Source organism: Zootoca vivipara, chromosome 6 (assembly GCF_965207765.1).
Source record: "Zootoca vivipara chromosome 6, rZooViv2.hap1.1, whole genome shotgun sequence".
NCBI classification, from domain to species: domain Eukaryota; kingdom Metazoa; phylum Chordata; class Lepidosauria; order Squamata; family Lacertidae; genus Zootoca; species Zootoca vivipara.
In genome coordinates, this window is record NC_142589.1 from 83,823,860 (window position 1) to 83,844,255 (window position 20,396).

Consider the following 20,396-nt stretch of genomic DNA (forward strand, 5'->3'; position numbering starts at 1 on the left):
TGTCCCGCTCAAAGCCCTTCTTGACTCCAGGGCTGCAATTCCACCAGCCGCCTCTCCCCTACAACTACAACCCCCCGACTTGCCCCTTGCCCTCCACTCTGTGCGGTGCCAAAACCGCAGGTGGGACCAGCTTGGAACCTGCGGCTACTTAGCTGTCTCTTGGAGACAGCAAATGCTTCTGAATGAGACCAGGATGGGATAGTAGAGCCTCCAAGCCCAGGTACAGTCTACCATTGAATACTAGACAACGGGAAACAACTACTGGGCAGTGCCTGGAACTCAGGTCCTGCTGGGGGGCTTATTCTTTGAAAATCGGGGGCTTACCAGATGGGCCCCCCTCGACCATATTCTCTTCTATGGAACCTCCAGCTCCAGAGGCAGTCTCTCAATTCCTAGGTGCTTAGACGTATCTGGCCACTGCAGAGAACAGGCTACTGTGCCTCTTTGGCCTGATCCCACAGCCAGGCTCTTCTTATGGAACCTCCAGGTCCACAGGCAGTCTACCGGGATCCCAAGGTTCGTTGCGGTGTGAGGACAGGGCCCTGGGCTGGATATGGTGTGGGGCTCTCATGCCGCTCTGCACCCCTGCGCACCCCGCAGGCTCAGACATGCGGCCCATGCCTTCCCTTCCCAGATAGTAAACTTTGCTAAATGTGTTTCGAGTTTACAGCTGCCCTGAAATAAGTACGACCAGAGCCAGTGGGACGCTGAACATTCTCTGGGTTAAAAAAAGGAGGCGGGGGCCCTGTCCCTCGTCCCCCATCCCACCAGTCTTGGCTGCTGGATGTTGGCGGGGGGGGTGGTGGTGTGGGGCGCAGCGCCTCCTGGGCTGGTACATATGGGGCAAGGGCCTCCACGTCCCCCTGGCGAGATGTACCTAATTCACTCCTGGAACCTGCAATTCCACAGAAACAGCACTGTAGAGTTGGAAGGGCCTCCAAAGGCCATCCAGCCCAGCCCCCTGTGACGCAGTGCTTTCACTGCATTCTCTATGCACACAGAGCTGCCCCTGCACCACCCTGTGAACTCCTGCCTGAGTGCAGTTAATTTGGTCCTGCTATTTTTAAGCCAGAGAAAGGCATGGGGAGAGAAAGGAGCAGAAACAATCATTTGGGCTCAAGGCACAGGGAGGAGAGAAGAGAGATGAAGCAAAGCCCCCTCCCCAAAGCCTGAGAAATCATAGAATGGAAGGGACCCCTGAGGGTCATCTAGCCCAACCCCCTGCAACGCGGGAATCTTTTGCCCAACGTGGGGCTCGAACCTGACCCTGAGATTTAAGAGTCTCCTGCTCTACTGACTGAGCTAGCCCAGGCCCCCTACAGAAGAGGGAGCAGAGCTGCTGGAAGAGGCCAAAGGGCTCAGCATCCTATTCCCACAAGGGCCACACAGATGCCAGCTTTCCATTGCAGAAGGTCGCCCCTTCAATTCTCGACAGCAGCCCCAGGAAGAAGGATGAGGGGCCCCTCCCAGGGCAGCCAGATTTGGTGTTTTTCCCCCCACGATTTCTGGCTTGCCCCTTCACTGCAAGAGGTAGCCCAGGACAGGAGAGAAAGACAGCTCTGTTGGTGAGAACCTGGTGCTGATAAGGCCAAGGTTGCCGGTTCAATCCCCACATGGGACAGCTGCATATTCCTGCCTTGCAGGGGGTTGGAGTAGATTGCCCTCGGGGTCCCTTCCAACTCTACAATTCTATGATGCCGGTGTGTGTGGTGAGCTCAAATGTGCCAGGAGCTTCTTGATGGAGAGGAGGATGTCCTGGTTTTTATAATGCTGGAGGGGCTTGTGGAATCAAGGGACCCTCACCCAAAATAAAATAATTTGGTGTTTTAAGATGCCAAGATGCCAATCAGGAGCTGCAGGGCATGGCAACATTGCGGGGAACAATCTCTCTCTCCCCCCCCCCGCTTCAATCCCATGCCCTAATAAGGTCACACTTGTTTTGGACCTGATATGGACCCCCCACCCGCTTGCCAGCACCCCCCACTCTTCCATCTCCAGGGGTCCAGGCATGAAATGCAAGCCGGGAGATGGCTGCAAGGCCCCCCAAGCAGAGCAGCATGCGGAGACCCACAGGCCAAAAATAGTGAGGGTTTTTTTGGGGGGGTATGCTAGGAGTGGCAGTGCAGAGATTTGGCCAAAATGCTAGGAAGGGCAAAACATCCAGAGGCAGGCGAGACAGACGAGGAGGCTGGCAGCCCAGGAATCTGACCCCCACCCCAGGGACAAATTTAGCCCCGTCTGCGTACCCAGAATAAGGCGCCCTGGGCCCACTCCAGCGCAAAGTGGTGCTCCAGCCACAAACTTAATCCTCCCCCCCCCCCCTGTGTGCACGAAGAAACACCCCTCTGGCTTTTAATAAACACTGTTTGGAAACGGAGCCTGGCCTAAAATTAACGCCGACCTCCTCCCCTCCTCAGAGATCTGGGTCTTTGCAGACAAAGGATGCACAGGACACTCCATCCCCCAGATGTCCCCCAGGAGCGCATGGAAGTGCCCAGGCTGCCCCCTAAAGGTCAGTGGTGGGCATTGCAGCTGGCACTGCTGGAGCCAAGACTCCTGCATTGCAGCGGGTTGGCATGGATGACCCTTGGGGTCCCCCTCAGCACTACGCTTTTATAATTAATAATAATAATAATAATTTATTATTTATACCCCGCCCATCTGGATGGGCTTCCCCAGCCACTCTGGGCGGCTTCCAGCAAAATATTAAAATACAGTAATCCATCAAACATTAAAAGCTTCCCTAAACAGCTTCTATGAAAAGGATCAGGTCCATTGAAAGGAAGTACAAGAGGGGAACACGGACAATCTGGGGGTTTAGAGGCTCCCCTCTTCCTTCCTTCCTTCCTTCCTTCCTTCCTTCCTTCCTTCCTTCCTTCCTTCCTTCCTTCCTTCCTTCCTTCCTTCCTTCTTTCCCCTCTTCTCTCTTTCCTCTCCCTTACACACACACACACACAAACAAACAAACAAACACTCTCCACAGAATCACACCCAAGACAATGTGGTCTAGCACCTTTGTAAGCTCCCTTATCCCCTCCATGAAGGATGCCAAGTCCAGCCCCAAAAGAAAATTTCAAAACCCTTTATTGGCCGTCCAACCTCAGCCCCAGCTGCTGCTGCTAAGAAGAGGAGCTGTGTCTGCAGGACCTTTTTGCTTCTGCCGGGAGAGAACTCGATCCGTAATCCACTTTAGACGGATATGAAAACAGGGGGCGTCCCCAACAGCTGCTGCATGGAGTGGGCCAAGGCAGAGATTGGGGGGGGGGTTCCCCTTCAGGATCTCAGTCAAGACCAGATCTCTGCGCTGCGATGGCTTCCCCCCTTGCCTTAAAAACCGGAAGTGTCTTTTGATTTGAGAGACGGCCGCTTCCTGAGAGCCCTCCTTTGGAGAAGAGGGGTCGTTTTGTGCTGCATAAAACCCCACGGGGGAACGTCAACTGGGATTTGCTCCCTGCCCCCCCCCAAAAAATACCCAGCATTGAGAACAGCCTCCAATGCACTCAGATCTGTTGTGCAAAGTGCATCAAACCCGCACCGTTAAAATTGATACGCAGAGCTAAGATTTGGGGCTTAAGATCGATTCCAAAGGGTGTTGAAGCAAGAATAGGAATAAGTGTAGCCCCATGGAAATCAGAAAAATGGAGGGAAGGAAAGAGGAACCCCCCCCCCCGCTGCAATAATGAATGCAGCCTTCCATTAGACGCTGTGCGCCGCGGCGGGAGCTCTCAGGAGGCAGCAAACCCAAGGGAATCTCCCCTGCAGGAAAATCGAGAAGGGGCTGCAGCAGTGGTCTTCCTCTTCTGGGGAGATCTTGCCAGATCCTGCCAGAAGGCACAGGACAGGGCAGCCCTTGGGTGACTCTGCTGGGTGCTTTACACTTCTGCAAGGCCCCTGGATCTAACTAATCTAGGCCAGGGACCCACTTGCAAGCGGCAGGAAACCCGGAGCCTGATTGCAAACGGCTGCAAACTCCAGCCAAGGACAGGAAAGAATCAGTGCTCCAAAACTAACCATTAAAAGCACAATCCTTTTCCTTCCAAACTATATTTTCCTTGGGGGGAGGGAGGGGGGAAGCAAAGGAGCCAGGTGGGTTTAGAGAAATTTTGTTTGCTGGGGCTCCGGGGGGGGGGCAAGGAGGGAATCAGGAAGCCGAGAGACCCCTTCCCTCCAGAACTCCGGGTGGGAGGCAAGGCGGACGAAACCCACCCACCCCCCACTCCCAAGGCTATTTCTACAAGCAGGCCACCAGGCAGGACTTGCAAGTGCCACCAGGCAGGACTTGCAAGGGGGAGGTCTCAGCAGGACGAGGGGAGGCTGGTGGGGTCGGCGGCAAGACCCTTGCTGGCCAGGAAAGCATCCTGCTTGGGATTCCGGCCAAGGAAGTGGAGCAGCATGTCGGAGGCATCGAGGGATCCGCCGGGACGCAGGATGCAGTTCCGGTAGTCCATGCCCACCTAGAAAAGAGCCAGAGAGAAGCCCGGGTCAAAATCAGAGACTTAAGAGTCGGAAGGGAGCCCCAGGTATTATCTAGCCCAGCCCCCTGCAATGCAGGAATCTCAGCATCTCTCTCTCTCATCTCTCTTGGGTATGTTTAGCCTGAAGAAGAGAAGGTTAAGGGGTGATATGATAGCCATGTTCAAATATATGAAAGGATGTCATATGGAGGAGGGAGAAAGGTTGTTTTCTGCTGCTCCAGAGAAGCGGACACGGAGCAATGGATTCAAACTTCAAGAAAGAAGATTCCACCTAAACATTAGGAAGAACTTCCTGACAGTAAGAGCTGTTCGGCAGTGGAATTTGCTGCCAAGGAGTGTGGTGGAGTCTCCTTCTTTGGAGGTCTTTAAGCAGGGGCTTGACAGCCATATGTCAAGAATGCTTTGATGGTGTTTCCTGCTCGGCAGGGGGTTGGACTGGATGGCCCTTGTGGTCTCTTCCAACTCTACGATTCTATGATTCAGCTATAGCATCCAAGACAGGTGGCCACCCAACCTCTGCTAAAAGACCTCCAAGGAAGGAGGAGTCCAGAAGCTCCCGAGAAGCCATGCAATAAACTGCCACTTCCGGGACATGCAATGGGAAAAGCTGCACTTGCAGAGGCTCTGCCCTCTCTCCTGCATAAAAGTATTTGCACGCTGCTAATCTCTCTCTCTCTCTCTCTCTCTCTCTCTCTCTCTCTCTCACACACACACACACACCTCTTTTCTACTCTTTTTTATTCATTTCTCCCCCACTTTTTATGCTTTTCTTGTACCTCGGGGGGAGAGATATTAAGTTTTGTATTTTTCTCTATTAACCGTAATAATAAAATTTATTTTTATATAAAAAAAATAGGCACGCGGCTGCCTCGTAAAACTCCATAAAGTTGAACATGGTTGTCCATTCGCCACTGTTCACCGTAATAGTCCTGGTGGAGTAGAAGGGTTTTTCCACTTTAATCCCCAGTGGCAGGGAGTTCCACAGGACCCAGTGCTTGGCGAAGGCCATTCCAGGCTCTTGGCTGGCAGGTGAGCGACACAGGCAGCGCTCTGGTTGGCTACGCACGGGCAGCAGAGGCTTGAAGGGCGAGAGGCGATGGGGAAGGAGGGCTCCCTGCCTACCTTGTGGTTCATGACGCCTTCTTTCTTGAAGCGAGTGTAGAACATGTCCATGGAGTAGACTTCACTCCAGAGGTAGCCGTAGTACTGGGCATCGTAGCCCCCTGCCAGGTGGCCAAACGTCGCCGGCATGTTCGTACCTTGCAAGGGGCGATGCAGGGAGAAGGTTAGGAGAGCCTCGGGGGGTGGGGACCCTTCCCTTAGACACAGAATTGTGGGGTTGGAAGGGACCCCCAAGGGCCATCTATTCTAGCCCAACCACCTGCAAATACAGGAATGGTCTGTGTGGGGCAGTGCATCTCCATGGGAAACAGCCATGGAATCTCCCTGGAAGAGAAAATATAATGGGGAAAAGGAGGTCTCGGTGGAGATTTCAGTGAGGACTAGAACCTACAGCTGCTTCTTCTATGATTTGGCATTCCTTTGTGACAACCAGGTGAAACTCGGAAAATTCGAATATCGCCGAAAAGTGCATTTACTTCAGTAATGCAACTTATTATTTTTTCTTTTAATTTTTACAAATGCTTTCTTTTGGAAATTCCACAGTAATAAAACAAATAATGACAATAATACAAAAATAAACATCGCTATTACATTTCATTAATTACATTCCATTTATAACTGACCCGCCTAACGACAAATAATTACAATTGCAACAAATAAAGGCTTGACATATCTTGCTTTGCATGTCATGCATCTATCTGATATATTGGTTTCACCTTTTAAATCGCATTACTGAAATAAATGCACTTTTCGACAATATTCTAATTTCCCGAGTTTCACCTGTATAATCTGACTACGTGGATGGTCTTCCTTCCCTGGGACTTGGCTGTTTTCACCCTCGTGCAACAAAACTTGCCGTACGTGCCCGTTTTGCGGTTTGGTTCTCCATCTTTTCATTTCTCACTGACCCACACCGTAAAAGGATATAATAATAGTAATAGAACTTTGACCAAAAGGAAACATTGGAATGGCAAAAGAAAAAAAGTCAAGGAAGACTAAAACAAATAAAAATAAAAGATTGCCACCAAATTCTGCACAGCAGCCAAGACCTGGTTCTGAATGGGGTAACTGTGCCCCTAAAGGACCAGGTGCGCAGCCTGGGAGTCATTTTGGACTCACAGCTGTCCATGGAGGTGCAGGTCAATTCTGTGTCCAGGGCAGCTGTCTATCAGCTCCATCTGGTATGCAGGCTGAGACCCTACCTGCCTGCAGAATGTCTAGCCAGAGTTGTGCATGCTCTAGTTATCTCCCGCTTGGACTACTGCAATGCGCTCTATGTGGGGCTACCTTTGAAGGTGACTCGGAAACTACAACTAATCCAGAATGCGGCAGCTAGACTGGTGACTGGGAGCAAGACCACATAACACCGGTCTTGAAAGATCTACATTGGCTCCCAGTATGTTTCCGAGCACAATTCAAAGTGTTGGTGCTGACCTTTAAAGCCCTAAATGGCCTCGGTCCAGTATACGTGAAGGAGCATCTCCACCCCCATCATTCTGCCCGGACACTGAGGTCCAGCACCGAGGGCCTTCTGGCAGTTCCCTCGTTGCGAGAAGCCAAGTTGCAGGGAACTAGGCAGAGGGCCTTCTCGGTGGTGGCGCCTGCCCTGTGGAACGCCCTCCCAACAGATGTCAAAGAGGAAAAGAACTACCAGACTTTTAGAAGACATCTGAAGGCAGCCCTGTTCAGGGAGGCTTTTAATGTTTAATAGATTATTGTGTTTTAATTTTCTGTTGGAAGCCGCCCAGAGTGGCTGGGGAAACCCAGCCAGATGGGCGGGGTATAAATAATAAATTATTATTATTATTATTATTATTATTATTATTATTATTATTAGGAAAACATTTGGATTAAGAGGGCACGTGAATCCTTTCAAAATGGCACGGAATCTGACCAGATTTCTAAACTGCACTGATCTTGACCAGATTTAGCAGAAAACAAAGTCTTTTTCCTCGCACCCTCCTCTGCCCGTTACCTGGGGTTGCAGGGACGCCCAGGATCTTGTCACACTGCTGGGCGTACTCCTCCACAGGGTCGGCGTCTGTCTGTGTGTGCAAAGCCTGGTCGACCTTGGCCAGGACGATCTGCCGCAGGTTGAAGAGTCCTGGAGAGAGAGGGGGAGGGAGGAGGAGGAAAAGGAGAAAAGTGGGGCAGAAGGCTCTGGGGTCCCCATCCCCCTGCCCCAAATGGCCAGGGAGCTTTTTGGCCTGTCCAGTTCTGGGGGGGGAAGCCAAAAACCGAAATAAAGCAGCCAGCAGGTTCAAAGAGCTAAGAACAAAAGCAAGAGGACTCGCGTTGGGTTAGGAAAATTCCTGGTTCCCAGAAACTGTGTGCCGTCTATTTTTATGAAGAGTCTGGGATGAGGAAGCTGATTAACTATTAACTTATAAATAAATAAATTTAATAAATGAAACAAAATAAACTAATCAGTCTTGCATGTATTGCCTAAACACCGGCTTCTGGGTTAAAGAGGCTATTTCCTTGCTTATCTGTATGGCGTTGCTATTACGCATCAAAAAGATTTAATTTAAATTAAATAAGAAAATTCCTTCAGTAGCACCTTGAAGACCAACTAAGTTTTTATTTTGGTATGAGCTTTCGTGTGCATGCACACTTCATCAGATATGAAAGCACACGAAAGCTCATACCAAAATAAAAACTTAGTTGTTCTTTAAGGTGCTACTGAAGGAATTTTCTTATTTTGTTTCGACTCAGACCAACATGGCTACCTACCAGTAACTAATTAAAATTAGTTACACACATACAAAAAAACATTTTTAAATGAAGAAAGAAAGCTTCTGGATTGTTCAGCATCCAAGATTCTTTCCCAGCAAGTTATTTTCTTATTGATAAGCTTTTGATCTGGGAGAGCTCAGCCAGTAGAACCTGAGACTCTTAATCTCAGGGATGCAGGTTCGAATCTTGCGTTGGGCAAAATATTCCTGCCTTGCAGTGGGTTTGGATGGATGACCCTCTGGGCCCCCTCCAACGCTACGATTCTAGGCATGCTTTTGCAGGCGTTATTGCTCCTTCCCGCCCTTCCCGTGAAGCCACCTGGGGATGCTGCCTACCTGTGTTGGCCTGTCTGGACTTGATGAGCTTCTCCAGCAGCTGGTCTGGGATGGGCACGCCGTTCTTGTAGTGTGTGGACATCCGCCGGAGGGGCTCCTTCTCCCACACCCAGTTCTCCAGCATCTGCGACGGAGCCTCTACAAAGTCCCTCTCCACGTGGGTCCCACTGAACATGGCAAAGTCTGCCTGTTAGGGGGCAAAGAGGAAGGGGCTGAGCAAAAAGGCTGCAGGACTGTCCTCAAAGTTACCCAGTGAGCTTCCTGGCTAAGTAGGAAGGATTTGAACCCTGGTCTCTCTCTCTCAGGCCTCATTTAATCCACACAACAACACTGGGAGGTAGGTTGGGGCCGAGAGAGAGGCTCTGACTAACTCCAAGGTCCCTCATTAAGCTTCATGATCAAGGTGGGGGAATTCGAACCCTGGTCTCTCCCAAGTCTTTGTCCTCTTTTCATCCCTAGAACCATGTGAGGTAGGCTAGGCTGAGAGGTCACACAGTGGGCTTCATGGCTAAGTGCAGGGGATTTGAGCCCCGGTCACTTCCAGGACCTAGTCCGACACTCTAACCACTATGTGACACTGCCATGGGGGCCATCTGCCATGGATGCTTGTGTTGAGATTCCTGCCCTGCATGCGGTTGGACTAAATGACCTTGTGTGGTCCCTTCCAACTACCATTCAATACTTGGAAATCATTTTTAATGATTTCTACACACTGTTTCACACGTTTTACCCAGCAGGCAACCCTAAATCGCACTAATTTAGCCAAAATATCTTTCCAAGCCCAGGTCGCGTTACCACTTTCTAGCACCTCTCGTTTTCAAAGGTTGGGAAAATTCAGCAACTTAACCTGGGGCCCATTTTCCAGCCTAGAAGACCGAGGCCAAGGGATTCCCCACCCTGCCTCCCAAGGGCTCCCGGGTCGGCCTCTCACCTGCGAGCAGAGCTGGTGCATGACGTGCCCAAACTCGTGGAAGTAGGTCTCCACCTCGTCGTGCTGCAGCAACGATGGCGCGTCCTGCGTGGGCTTCGTGAAGTTGGCCACCATGGCTGCCACTGAGATCTGGCGGCTGCCGTTGGGGAGAAGGCAGCCGGGCTGCAGACCAAAGCAGGCTGCGTGGCCATACTTCCCCTCCCTGCTCCGGGGACAAAGGAGAGTCTGTGGCAGAGCATGGATTTCTACACCGCAACCCGTCCCACGCTACAATTCGGATTCTCTCTCTCTGGGCTTCCTGCATTGCAGGGGGCTCCGTGTCCTGGAGCCTCCAGGGCCAAATACAGTCTACCTGGACTCCAGCAAGAAGGACAGGAAGCTGAGGCAGCAACCAGGCTCTTCCTTGAGAGGCCTCCTGTGATGGCAGAACTTCTCTGCCCTGGGGCAGTCTACCCTCGAGAACCAGAAGGCGGGAACAGCAGCTGTTGTGCTCAGGACCCCTTGGGGGCTTCTGGACTGATTGCTAGATTTTATTTCTCTGCCGATTCCCATCCTGATGAATCCCGAACCGGGTTTACAACCATTAATTGGCAATTGTGTAAAATAACATCCCAAATGCGGCACAAGTCTTAGAGAGTAAATAACAAATCATTGATGAAACAATTGCTGTTTAACTATTAACAGAGCAACCAAAATTCTCCCCTTAGAGTGCATCTGGTTGGCTACTTTGGGACCAGGGTGCTCTGGACCTGAGATCCAGTGGCAGGAGTCGTTGGGCGCCTCGATGGAGCCTCCAGCTCCAGAGGCAGTCAATCTGGAACCCTGGGTCTTTGGGGGCACCTGGCCACTATGAGAACAGGAGGCCAGGCCGGCTGGGCCCCCTTTGGGTCTGCCAAGTCTCCCACTGAAAAATGTGGCATCAGCAGCAGCATGCGTAGAAGCGACTTCCAGTGCCGCACTACCCATGTCTGGCCACCAGAAATCGGGCGGCGCCAGCACCCAAAATGGAGCCTCCCTGGCAGGTAAGAAATCCGGGGGATTTACGGGATTTTTTCCAATCCAGGCTGCCAGCGGGAAACGGTTTAAAATACGGGGGTTTCCCGTGAAAAACGGGAGACTTGGCAGCTATGGTCTGGTCCAGCAGCCAAGCTCTTTTCTAGAGCCTCCAGCTCCAGAGACAGTCAATCTGGATTCCTCGATTCTATGGGGCATTTGGCTGCTGTGAGGTCAGGATGCTGGGCTGCTGGGTTCTTACTATGGAGCCTCCAGTTGCAGAGGCAGTCTACCCAGATTCTTTGGCTCTATGGGCTGCTGGCCCAATGTGGCAGCCGCGCTCTCCCTCTGACCCATGAAGACTAGAAACCCCTGGACCTGGGACCTTCTGCACGCTCTTTGACCCTTTGCGCCCCCCCCCCGGGACTCACCTTGGGTAGAGGTCCAGGTAGAACTTCCCGACGGCCTGGCCGGAGTGGGCGTCCTGCACGGTGTAGAGCTGGACGTCGGGGTGCCAGGCGGGGGCTCCCTCCTCCAGGCGGAAGGTGAGCCCCAACAGCTCCTGGTAGATGCCCAGCAGGCCGGCCGTCACCACCTCCATGGGGAAGAACTCCTTGAGCAGGTTCTGGTCCACCTGGTAAAGTGTCTCTTGCACCCGGTTCATGTAGAAGCGCAGGTCCCAGGCATGGAGGTGCCCGTCAAAGGGCAGGCTGCGCTGCTCACACTCCTGGCGCTTCAGGGACAGGAGCAGGGCCCGCTCCTGCTCGCCCAGCACGCGCAGCTTGGCCGCCAGCTCATCTGCAAGGGGGGGGGAAGCAGAGTGTGGGAGGGTTGCCGGGCCCCCTGGGGGTCATCCAGACCAACCCTGTGCTGGGCAGGAGGCTCGGCCGAAGAACCACAGACACCCCAGGGTCAACTAGACCCCCACCGCCAAGCAGGAAGGTGAGCTGAAGAAGCGCAGAATTGGAGGTTGGAGGGACCCCCAGGGGACATCTAGACCCACCCCCTGCGAGGCAAGAATCTCAGCAAAAGAATCCCTGGCGGACAGCTGCTTAAAATCCGCCAAAGAACAGAGTCCGCCACCTTCTGTCCGTTGGTTCGGATCCTGCTCTCCGGAGCAGAAAAGCAGCTCCAGGAAGGGGTCTGTGAACCTCCTCTGCCTTTCAGAAATAATAACTATTGTTAATAAAGGATTTTAGTCACGGGTTTTCTAAACACGCAAATAAGAAACACAAAAATGGAGAGACTCCCCTGCACCTATTGGAAGGCTTCTCCTTCCTTGGAGTTTTTTAACAGATTCTTTAGCGGAGATTCCTGCCTTGCAGGGGGTTGGGATAGATGACCCCGGGGTCCCTCCCGCCTCTGCAGTCCTAGGGGAGCCTTCCACCACCCCGCTTTCTTTGGGGCTGAAGCCATGTGCTTGCCATCTGAGGAAACGCCTTACCCAGGAAAGAGGCCACCGTCTGGCAGTCCTTGGCCATGTTCATCTCCAGGACAAAGTCGGCGTGGGTCTCGAATCCCAGCAGAGCCGCCTTCTTCGCCCGCAGAACCACCAGTTCCTTCAGGATGAGGTAGTTCTCCTGTGGCAACCGGAGGGAGGGAGGAGGTGAGGCAGCCAGTGGGGGAGACCGCAAAGGAGCCCCTTTTATTTCCCCCCCTTTCAGAAAGACCCTTTATAATCAACCACATGGAGAAACAGACATTCTTGCTGCGCTCTGAGAAACGTAAGGAAATACGAGTCTGCAGCAAAACCCTCAACAGAGAAAATGGAATCGTGCAGGGAAGTTTTCCTCCCTCTATCGTAAACTCGAACTCGTGGCATGCAAGGAAGCGGAATGCTGGGAGGCTCAGGGCGGGCGAAATAGCACAGGTTTCATGTGCGGAACTCACTGCCACAGGAGGTAGGATAGGCCACAGGGCCGTCCTAAGGGTATCCGGCGCCGTGGTGCAAAATCCCTCCGGTACCCCCCCCCCGCTTGCCAGATGCCATTGGTAAGGAGCCCTTTCGGGCGCTGCTCCTGCCACGTCCCCTCGCCTGGGCGGGCTTGCTAGGCGCCATTCGAACGGCGAATGCAAGCCTGCTGTTGCGAGGGGGCGTGGCAGGAACAGTGCACGGTGGAGGATACATTCGACCACCCCCTGCAAGTGCGATGGAGGAGAGGCAGCGGCAGAGCTAGGCTGCTTCAGCAACAGTGCCTCACTCGCCGCCTCGAACACGAGCAACGCGGGGGGCTGCTGGGTGCCGCAGCCCAGCGCCCCTGATGGGGAGGCGCCCTGGTGCACCGCGCCACTAAGCCAAATGGAAAGGACGGCCCTGGTAGGCCACCAAGTCAGGCGGCTTTTAAAGAGCGAGGGACAAAATTTGGATTGCAAGTTTGCTAAAACGAGTCCCGGCCGAGTTTTCATGCGGCAGCAGAGATATGCAGGGAGTAAGGGAGCCATTCTCCAAGCAGAAAGCAGAAAAGGCATTTATTTGTTTGGTTTGTGCTGCCTTCTACCTCCTTGCAGCGGGAATTGAACTGCTTCTCCACCCGCCTCCGTGTCTCTGGAACGTGGCACTTCTTCATCAGGGGGAAATAGTGGGGGTATTTCAGGGTCACCTTCAGTTTCCCATCCTCCGTCTTCTCCAGGGAGCTCAGGAAGTCCTCAGGGAGACCCCCTGCAAGGAAGGACAAGGGCACCCAGGGGGTGAGCCTCACAGAGGACTGGAGGCTTTAATTGTACAAGTTTCATGTGAGGATTGCAGGCTCCTGGCATCCATTATTGGGTTACTGTGATTATTTTATTGTTACGCTATGCATTGATGCTTTTATACACTTAATCTGCTTTTGGAAAAGCAAAGAATTTCAAAATGTACCCTCTGAAAAGGTCAGGAATAATAATAATAATAAATAACAAAATTAATCTGTAATATAATGGCGAGTACTTGGCAATCATTTACCATTTCTAAGCAAAATAACATTAATCCGTAATCTAACGACAAGTATTTTTAATTATTTCTATGCATATCTGGGAGGAATGGTTGAGAAAATTATTGGGCTTGGCTGAGAGTGGGAAGGGACCCCTGAGGGTCATCCAGCCCAACCCCCTGCAAGGCAGGAATCTTGCTTAAGGTGGGTTTTGAACTCACAACCCCGAGAGTCTCCTGCTCTACCGATTGAGCTGTCCCAGATATGAAGAATCATGGAGAGTTGGAAGGGAACCCCAAGGGTCATCTAGTACAACCCGCTTTGCCGCCCAACGGCACCCGAGGGACACCCATTGCCCCGCCCTTACCCAGCTCTTCCCGGGAGAAGGGCAGGACGGTCGTGTCCTCGTTGAGGTTCTTGTTGAAGTCGATGCACAGGACGCTCAGCCTTTTTTTGATCTCTTTGATTTTCTGGGAGAAAGGGGGAAACGGGGTTGGAGTCAGCCGAGTCAGCTTCCCCCCAACAACTCCCACCCTGCACTCATCCCTTATTCCCACGATCCGCGCAGGGTGGTTTACTCGCTAAAAAGCCCCCATGAATTCACAAGAGGGAGGTGGGGTCCCTCTTCTTCTCAGGCTGCGCATCATCTTTCCAGGCCTCTTTCGACCTCACAGGGGTGTCCCTCCAGCCCTGCTGGGATGAGAGAATAGTGGGGCCGGAAGGGACCCCCAAGGATCATCCAGTCCAACCCGCTGCAAGGCAGGAATCGCAGCATTTGGCCAGCTCCGTTCCCTTCGCTTCCAAGCCTCCCCCAAGAGGAGCCACGGATTTGCCACTTTAGTCCAGCTGTGCCCCTGGGAGGCCAGATGACCCCTTGGGTAAATGTCTCCCACCTCCTGCGTCTCCTCGGGGAGATGGAGGCCACTTCGCCTGCCCAGCTTAATCAGGCGCTCAAGGTATCGCTTCGCTTCTGGCTTCAGAGACGTGTTCTCCAGCTTCTCCTGCAAGGAAACAACACATCAAATAATTACAGTGGTACCTTGGTTCTCAAATGCTTTGGTTCTCAAACTCCGAAAACCCGGAAGTGTTCCGGTTTTCAAACATTTTCGGAAGCCAAACATCCGATGTGGCTGTCGGCTATTGTTTCCGGGGCACCTGTTCCAATCAGAAGCCACGCCTTGGTTTTTGAACAGTTTGGAAGTCAAACGGACTTCCGGAACGGATTAAGTTTGGAACTTTTGTTTTTGCTATTTATTTTGCGTTTTTGTTTTTGAGGCTTTTTCGGTGCGTTTGTTTTGGTGACTGTGTGGAACCCAATTCAGCTACTGATCGATTGTGTGTCTGCAGAAATGGATAAAAGCCCCCCATCCAAACAATGACTGTTATCAGTGCGGGTAAGAAAAAAAAAATTTTTCTCCATTTTTATCATCTACAACACTGTCTTATTTATTTTATAGGACAGTACATTGATTATTGCTTTCATTTTATGGATCAATGGTCTCGTTAGATAGTAAAATTCATGTTAAATTGCTGTTTTAGGGGTTGTTTTTAACGGATTAATTTGTTTTGCATCGCTCTCTATGGGAAAGTGCACCTTGGTTTTTGGAAAGCTTTGTTTTTGGAACGGACTTCCGGAACGGATTAAGTTTGAGAACTAAGGTGCCACTGTATTAGTAATAATAATTATTGTTGTTGTTGTTATTTCATCTCTAAACCACTTAAACCAGTTCAGAAAATAGGCCAGGGGTTATGCAAACTGGATTTTCCAGGCTCACAGCCCACGCTCTGCACTGCTGCCACACACCAGCTCTGCCCCGAGGGCTGAGAGCAACACTTATACACAGTTCACTTGATGCATCTGCAGATTTTTAAAGCTCATGATAGGGCAAAACTTAATGTCTGCAAACTGAGCTACAGGCCGAAGCCTACCAATAAAGCAAGACTCTAGTCCTCATGCTTCCATATGAAAAGCTGATTTAAACTTGATTTTTGCAAATTTCTTCAGGGAGGGGTCTCAAAAATAGGGTTTTGTGTGTGAGCAAATCTGCTTGTCCTTTTGTGGTTGACCAAGAAACACCGAAACTGCTTCTGGAAAACCAAAGAATGTCCATTTTACCTTCTGAAAAGACAGTGGAATGCAAAACAACAAACATACATACATAATACAGTAACCACAAATATACAGCAATCCTTTTTAGAGAAATTTTACTTCCCAAGCAAAACCAAGTATCCTCTTTGCCTTCTAAAAATGTCAGGTAAAACCAAGTAATTCTAATAATAAATAATTTTAATAATCTACCATATAACTGCCAGGCTCAGCAGTCATTTTTAACGATTTCTATCTATTGGACAACATTTAGCTAGGTAACTCTAGGTTAGATGAAGAAGCACCAAAACCAAAGAATTTCCATTTTACCTTCTGAAAAGGGAAAATAAAAATCTCTTTCAATTTCCCAATTCATGTTACAACTTTTTAGCACCCCTCATTTTTTTGGAAAGCTGAAAAACTCAAGAAGCCTAACTTGTGCAACTCAGATATTTAGGCTAATTGCCAAATATAAATCAGTTTAATAAAAATTGATTGAGTGGTGGCCTCTCCTTCCTTGGAGGTTTCTAAGCAGAGCTTGGGTGGCCTTCTGTCAGGGATGCTTTGGCTGAGATTCCTGCATTGAAGGGGGTTGGGCTGGATGACCCCTGGGGGTCCCTTCTAGGATTCTTGGATACAAATGCCTGAATACCAAAACAGGCATCCGTGAGGCCTGACAGCACAAAAATGAGTTGGTTAAATTAATACAATTTTACTTTGCTTAGAAAGTTAGATGTGTGTAAAGTTGCATGGAAATAATTGCCTAGGAATTGCAGTTATATTAGAGATCAATATTATTTTTATTATCTGTTGTTGTTCTTTAGCATTACCTGCCCTTTTCTGCTGACCTGCTTCCAGGTTTCTTAAGCAGGTCAGCAGAAAAGGTCAGGTAATGCTAAAGAACGACAGATAATAAAAATAATAGTGATCTCTAATATAACTGCAATTCCTAGGCAATTAATTATTTCCCCCAATAAGTGTTGGAAATATAAAGAAAAAGAGAGTACGTTCTTTCATATGTGGCGGAACTGTAAACTAACTAAAAAATATTGGGAAATGATTTATAATGAATTGAAGAAAATGTTTGAGCTAACTTTTGTGGAAAACCCAGAAGCTTTTTCGTTGGGCATTTCAGGTCAAGATTTTTTGCTGAAAGAGAAGAAAAAACTATTCATGTATGCTACAACTACAGCTAGGATATTGCTAGCACAAAGATCCGACTTCCTCAACCTCGGCCCTCCAGCTGACTACAATTCCCATCATCCCTGACCACTGGTCCTGCTAGCTAGGGATCATGGGAGTTGTAGGCCAAAAACATCTGGAGGGCCGAGGTTGAGGAAGCCTGACAAAGATGGGAAAGTGCTGAAATACCAACTAAAGAAGAACGGCAAGGGAAACTGACGGAATACGCTGAAATGGCAAAACTAATGGAAAGACAAAGACAATAGAGATTTTAAGAAAGACTGGGAACCATTTATGTTATATTTACAGAATCAACGTAACGAAATGGACTCTCTTGCAGGGTTTGATTAAATACCTGCAATCAACATAACAAATGTGAAATAGAATGTTATAAGAATGATAATGATTTAAATGATTTAAAAAATTTAAAGAATAAGAAATAACCAATAAGCAGGGAGAGATAATATGCCAAAAATCCGGAAAAGGAAGTTGAGGGAAGTCACCAGGGGGTGGGGGGGTTGAGGATTTGTAATGTATTTTGTTCTTGAAATAATGATTGTGATGATGAAAAAATTGTAAAATAAAAGTTATTATTAAAAAAGAAAGAAACCTGGAGAGGCCAGCCAGAGGGAGATGTCAGTCGCCAACCTAGTGCCCAGAGAACTCTGCATGGTTGCAATTGGGCGAGCGGCTGGCACCTGGGGGAGTTCTAGCACCGGTCCCGCCCCCCCCCCCCCCGCACCACTTTGGGCCGCCGCCTGCATCCCAACCTGCAGCCAGATGATGCGCTGGTAGACGTCCCTCCGCATGCTCATCTCCACATCAAACTCGGAGAGCTTCTTGTCGGCCTCAGTGCTGGCCGCACGAACCTCCTTGCAGGGGGACACGTGTTGTGGGAAGTCTAGCATGTTCCGCTGAACTGGAAGGGGAAGAGGAAAAGGAGGCTGTCAGGGCAAACCTCTCGGCCACGGACCCATGCAGAGAGAAGCTGCGCTCACTTTGACTAACAATGGGGCTTTTAGTATCACAGCTCCAGCCCCCTGGAACCTAGGTCATTTCCTTTCATTCTTGTCTCCCATCCTTCACCCATAGAGCAAAAGGAGGATAGCTCAGTCAGTACAGCAAGAGACGTTTCAGCTCAGGGTCATGGCTTTGAGCCCCACGTTGGGCAAAAGGTTTCCTGCATTGCAGGGGGTTGGACTGGATGACCCCTAGGGTCCCTTCCAACAGTATTCTCCTGTGATTCTACTTCCAAGAGGCTTGCACCATTAAAAAAAACAAGATAGAAACACAAAACACATGCTAAAAACTAGAGCAAAAACACACAAATCAATACGTAATTATATATCCTAACTGCCCTGAGATCTACAAAGGAATAGTATACAATTATTATTATTATTATTATTATTATTATTATTATTATTATGAACCTTCCTCTCCCCCCTTCCCACAAACACATTTAAAAGGGTATCGTATCCTTAGCATCGGTTTGGCTCCTTAAGAATTGCATTTGATAGGGCAGATCCACATGAAGAATCCCAGCAACTGCAGCTTCTCCCAGTGCCGAAGTTCCCAGTACTCCCAGCAAACTACAGCTTCCCGGATTCCTATTGTGTGGGAATGATGTGCCTTAAGCGCCCCCTCTGGACTTACCTGTGTACTCCACCTCCACTGCAGCCAGGGCACCCAGCGTGTTCTCATATGAGATGTCGCCCTGCGCCAGGGCACCCACTGTGTCGTACACCCGCTTGGTCTTCTCGATCAGCTCGGCTGTGGCGTCCTGGATCTGCGCGGCCGTCAGGTCCCAGCGGAGGCAGCTGGCCGGGGATGGGTGGGCTGCAGCCTCCATGGCGCTGTCTGGGTAGGGAAGGGGTAGAGAGGGGGCATCAAGCAAGCAGGAAGGGGAAAACAAAGGGCTACTCCCCACTGCCAATGCTAGTAGGATCCTGAATATCAGTGGCTGGGAATCTGCGGAACTCTCCGCCACAGGAAGCAGCCACCAGCCTAGACAGCTTAGAAACAGGGTCAGACAAATTCATGGAGGAGAGGACAATGCCAGGATAGCTCTGCCGTGCCTCCACAGTTGGAGGCAGCAATGCTTCTGAATGCCAGTTGCTGGGGATCTGCGGAACTCCCTGCCAAAGGAAACAGCAGCAGCCACCAAACTAGACTGCTTTAAAAGAGGACTGGACAAATTCATGCTCTGTCAATGGCTGTTAGCCACTATGTCTCTGCTCTGAATCCCAGTTGCTGGAAACCACACAAGGAAGGGGAAGGTCGCTCTTGTGTTCAAATCCTGCTGGCTGAGTTTCCCTGGGGGGGGGGAGGGCATCTGCTTGGCCCCTGTGAGAACAGGATACTGGGCTACATGGTTCTGGCATTCTTGTGCGGTTGGCACATTGCTCATGCTCAGCATCTGGTGCCCATCAAGGGCTTGGCGGTGCCCAGAGCTCCCTCCCCACTCCAAGCTCCTTCTGATCCTGGGCTGCTCTCCTCCTCCTCCCCCCTCTCCCCCTGCTCCTCTGCCAACTGCCCGGGGTGTGCAGGGATGGTGCCACCCAACCCAACCCAACCCACCTTTCCCCTGAAGGCGTCGGCACCCGGACAGGGTGCCAACGAGCGACCTGTGCACCTCAAGCATAGCAGACAGAAATCCAACCGGTGAAGTTTTTTTGCACGAATTGTGGAGAGACAGAGAGATGGATGGATGGAAGGAAGCTTGTTGGCAGGTAAGGCTGAAATTCACCGGGGCAAGTCCAAATGGGAAGATTTTTTTTGGGGGGGGAATCCTAGCCTTCCTGGTTCTAACCACCACCACCCTCGTCCCAGACACCCCTTCCCGGCCTTTCTATTGCAGCTCCGATCTCAGGCCAGCGGCAACCCCCCGGCGCACCTGTTTTGCACCCCCAAAATCACCTGTTGGAGGAGCCATCCGCTTTGATCTGCTGCTATTCCTGCTGCTCCTGCTCAGTCGGGCACATGGAGGTTTCCAGAGCAAAGGCAGGAGGAGGAGAGAGCGGAGAGCGAGTGGGATTATGGGATGGGGGCGGGGCGAAGGACGGTAGCCCCGCCCACCTCGAAATCAGAGGGCGGAGGGTTGTCACCTGCTTAACATGCGCAGATTTCCCCTATTGCAAACCCCACAAGAAAATCTCTCATAGAATTGGAAGGGACCCTGAGAGTCATCCAGTCCAACCCGGTACAATGCAGGAATATGCGTGAATCCTTCCTTGATGAGAACCATGAGGAAAAGCAACTTTTTTTTAAGGATGGTGGCTGAGCTTGGCATGCTGAAGGGTCGCTGGTTCTCTCCCAGGCCGCATCTTCACGTGGGGCCGGGGAAACGGCCCGCAAGCCTCTTTCCTCCAATAGAGAGCCGGAAGTAGTCTTCTACAGACTCGATTCCCGCATCCCCTTTGGGCGAGGAGCGGACAAAGGCGGGGGAAGCTTCTCCGCCTTTGCGCAGGCTCCACCTCCCGCTCCCACAATCCACCGCTCTCCCATAGCGACTCGCCTGCTTTCCGCCCTCTGTTGGTGGAAGGGAAGCATAGACATACGAAACGGAAAGAGAGAACTTTTGTTGTTGGATAAGAAAGGTGAGGGACTCAGGTGGCGCTGTGGTTAAAC

At 50.8% G+C, this 20,396-nt stretch overlaps 1 protein-coding gene across 1 annotated transcript; it reads right to left on the reverse strand.

Moving 5' to 3' along the window:
- Positions 1–3,066: 3,066 nt before the first annotated feature.
- On the reverse strand, positions 3,067–20,195 carry THOP1 (thimet oligopeptidase 1). Its single transcript, XM_088672871.1, has 13 exons — positions 19,686–20,195; positions 18,423–18,626; positions 17,540–17,688; positions 14,395–14,502; positions 13,869–13,971; positions 13,091–13,251; positions 12,037–12,172; positions 11,024–11,390; positions 9,600–9,801; positions 8,669–8,855; positions 7,573–7,701; positions 5,598–5,734; positions 3,067–4,454 (listed from the first exon to the last, which is right to left on the reverse strand). The coding sequence occupies exons 1-13, from the start codon at positions 19,699–19,701 to the stop codon at positions 4,296–4,298; spliced, it is 2,058 nt and encodes a 685-aa protein (XP_088528997.1). The 5' UTR covers positions 19,702–20,195; the 3' UTR covers positions 3,067–4,295.
- Between the last annotated feature and the right edge of the window lie 201 nt (positions 20,196–20,396).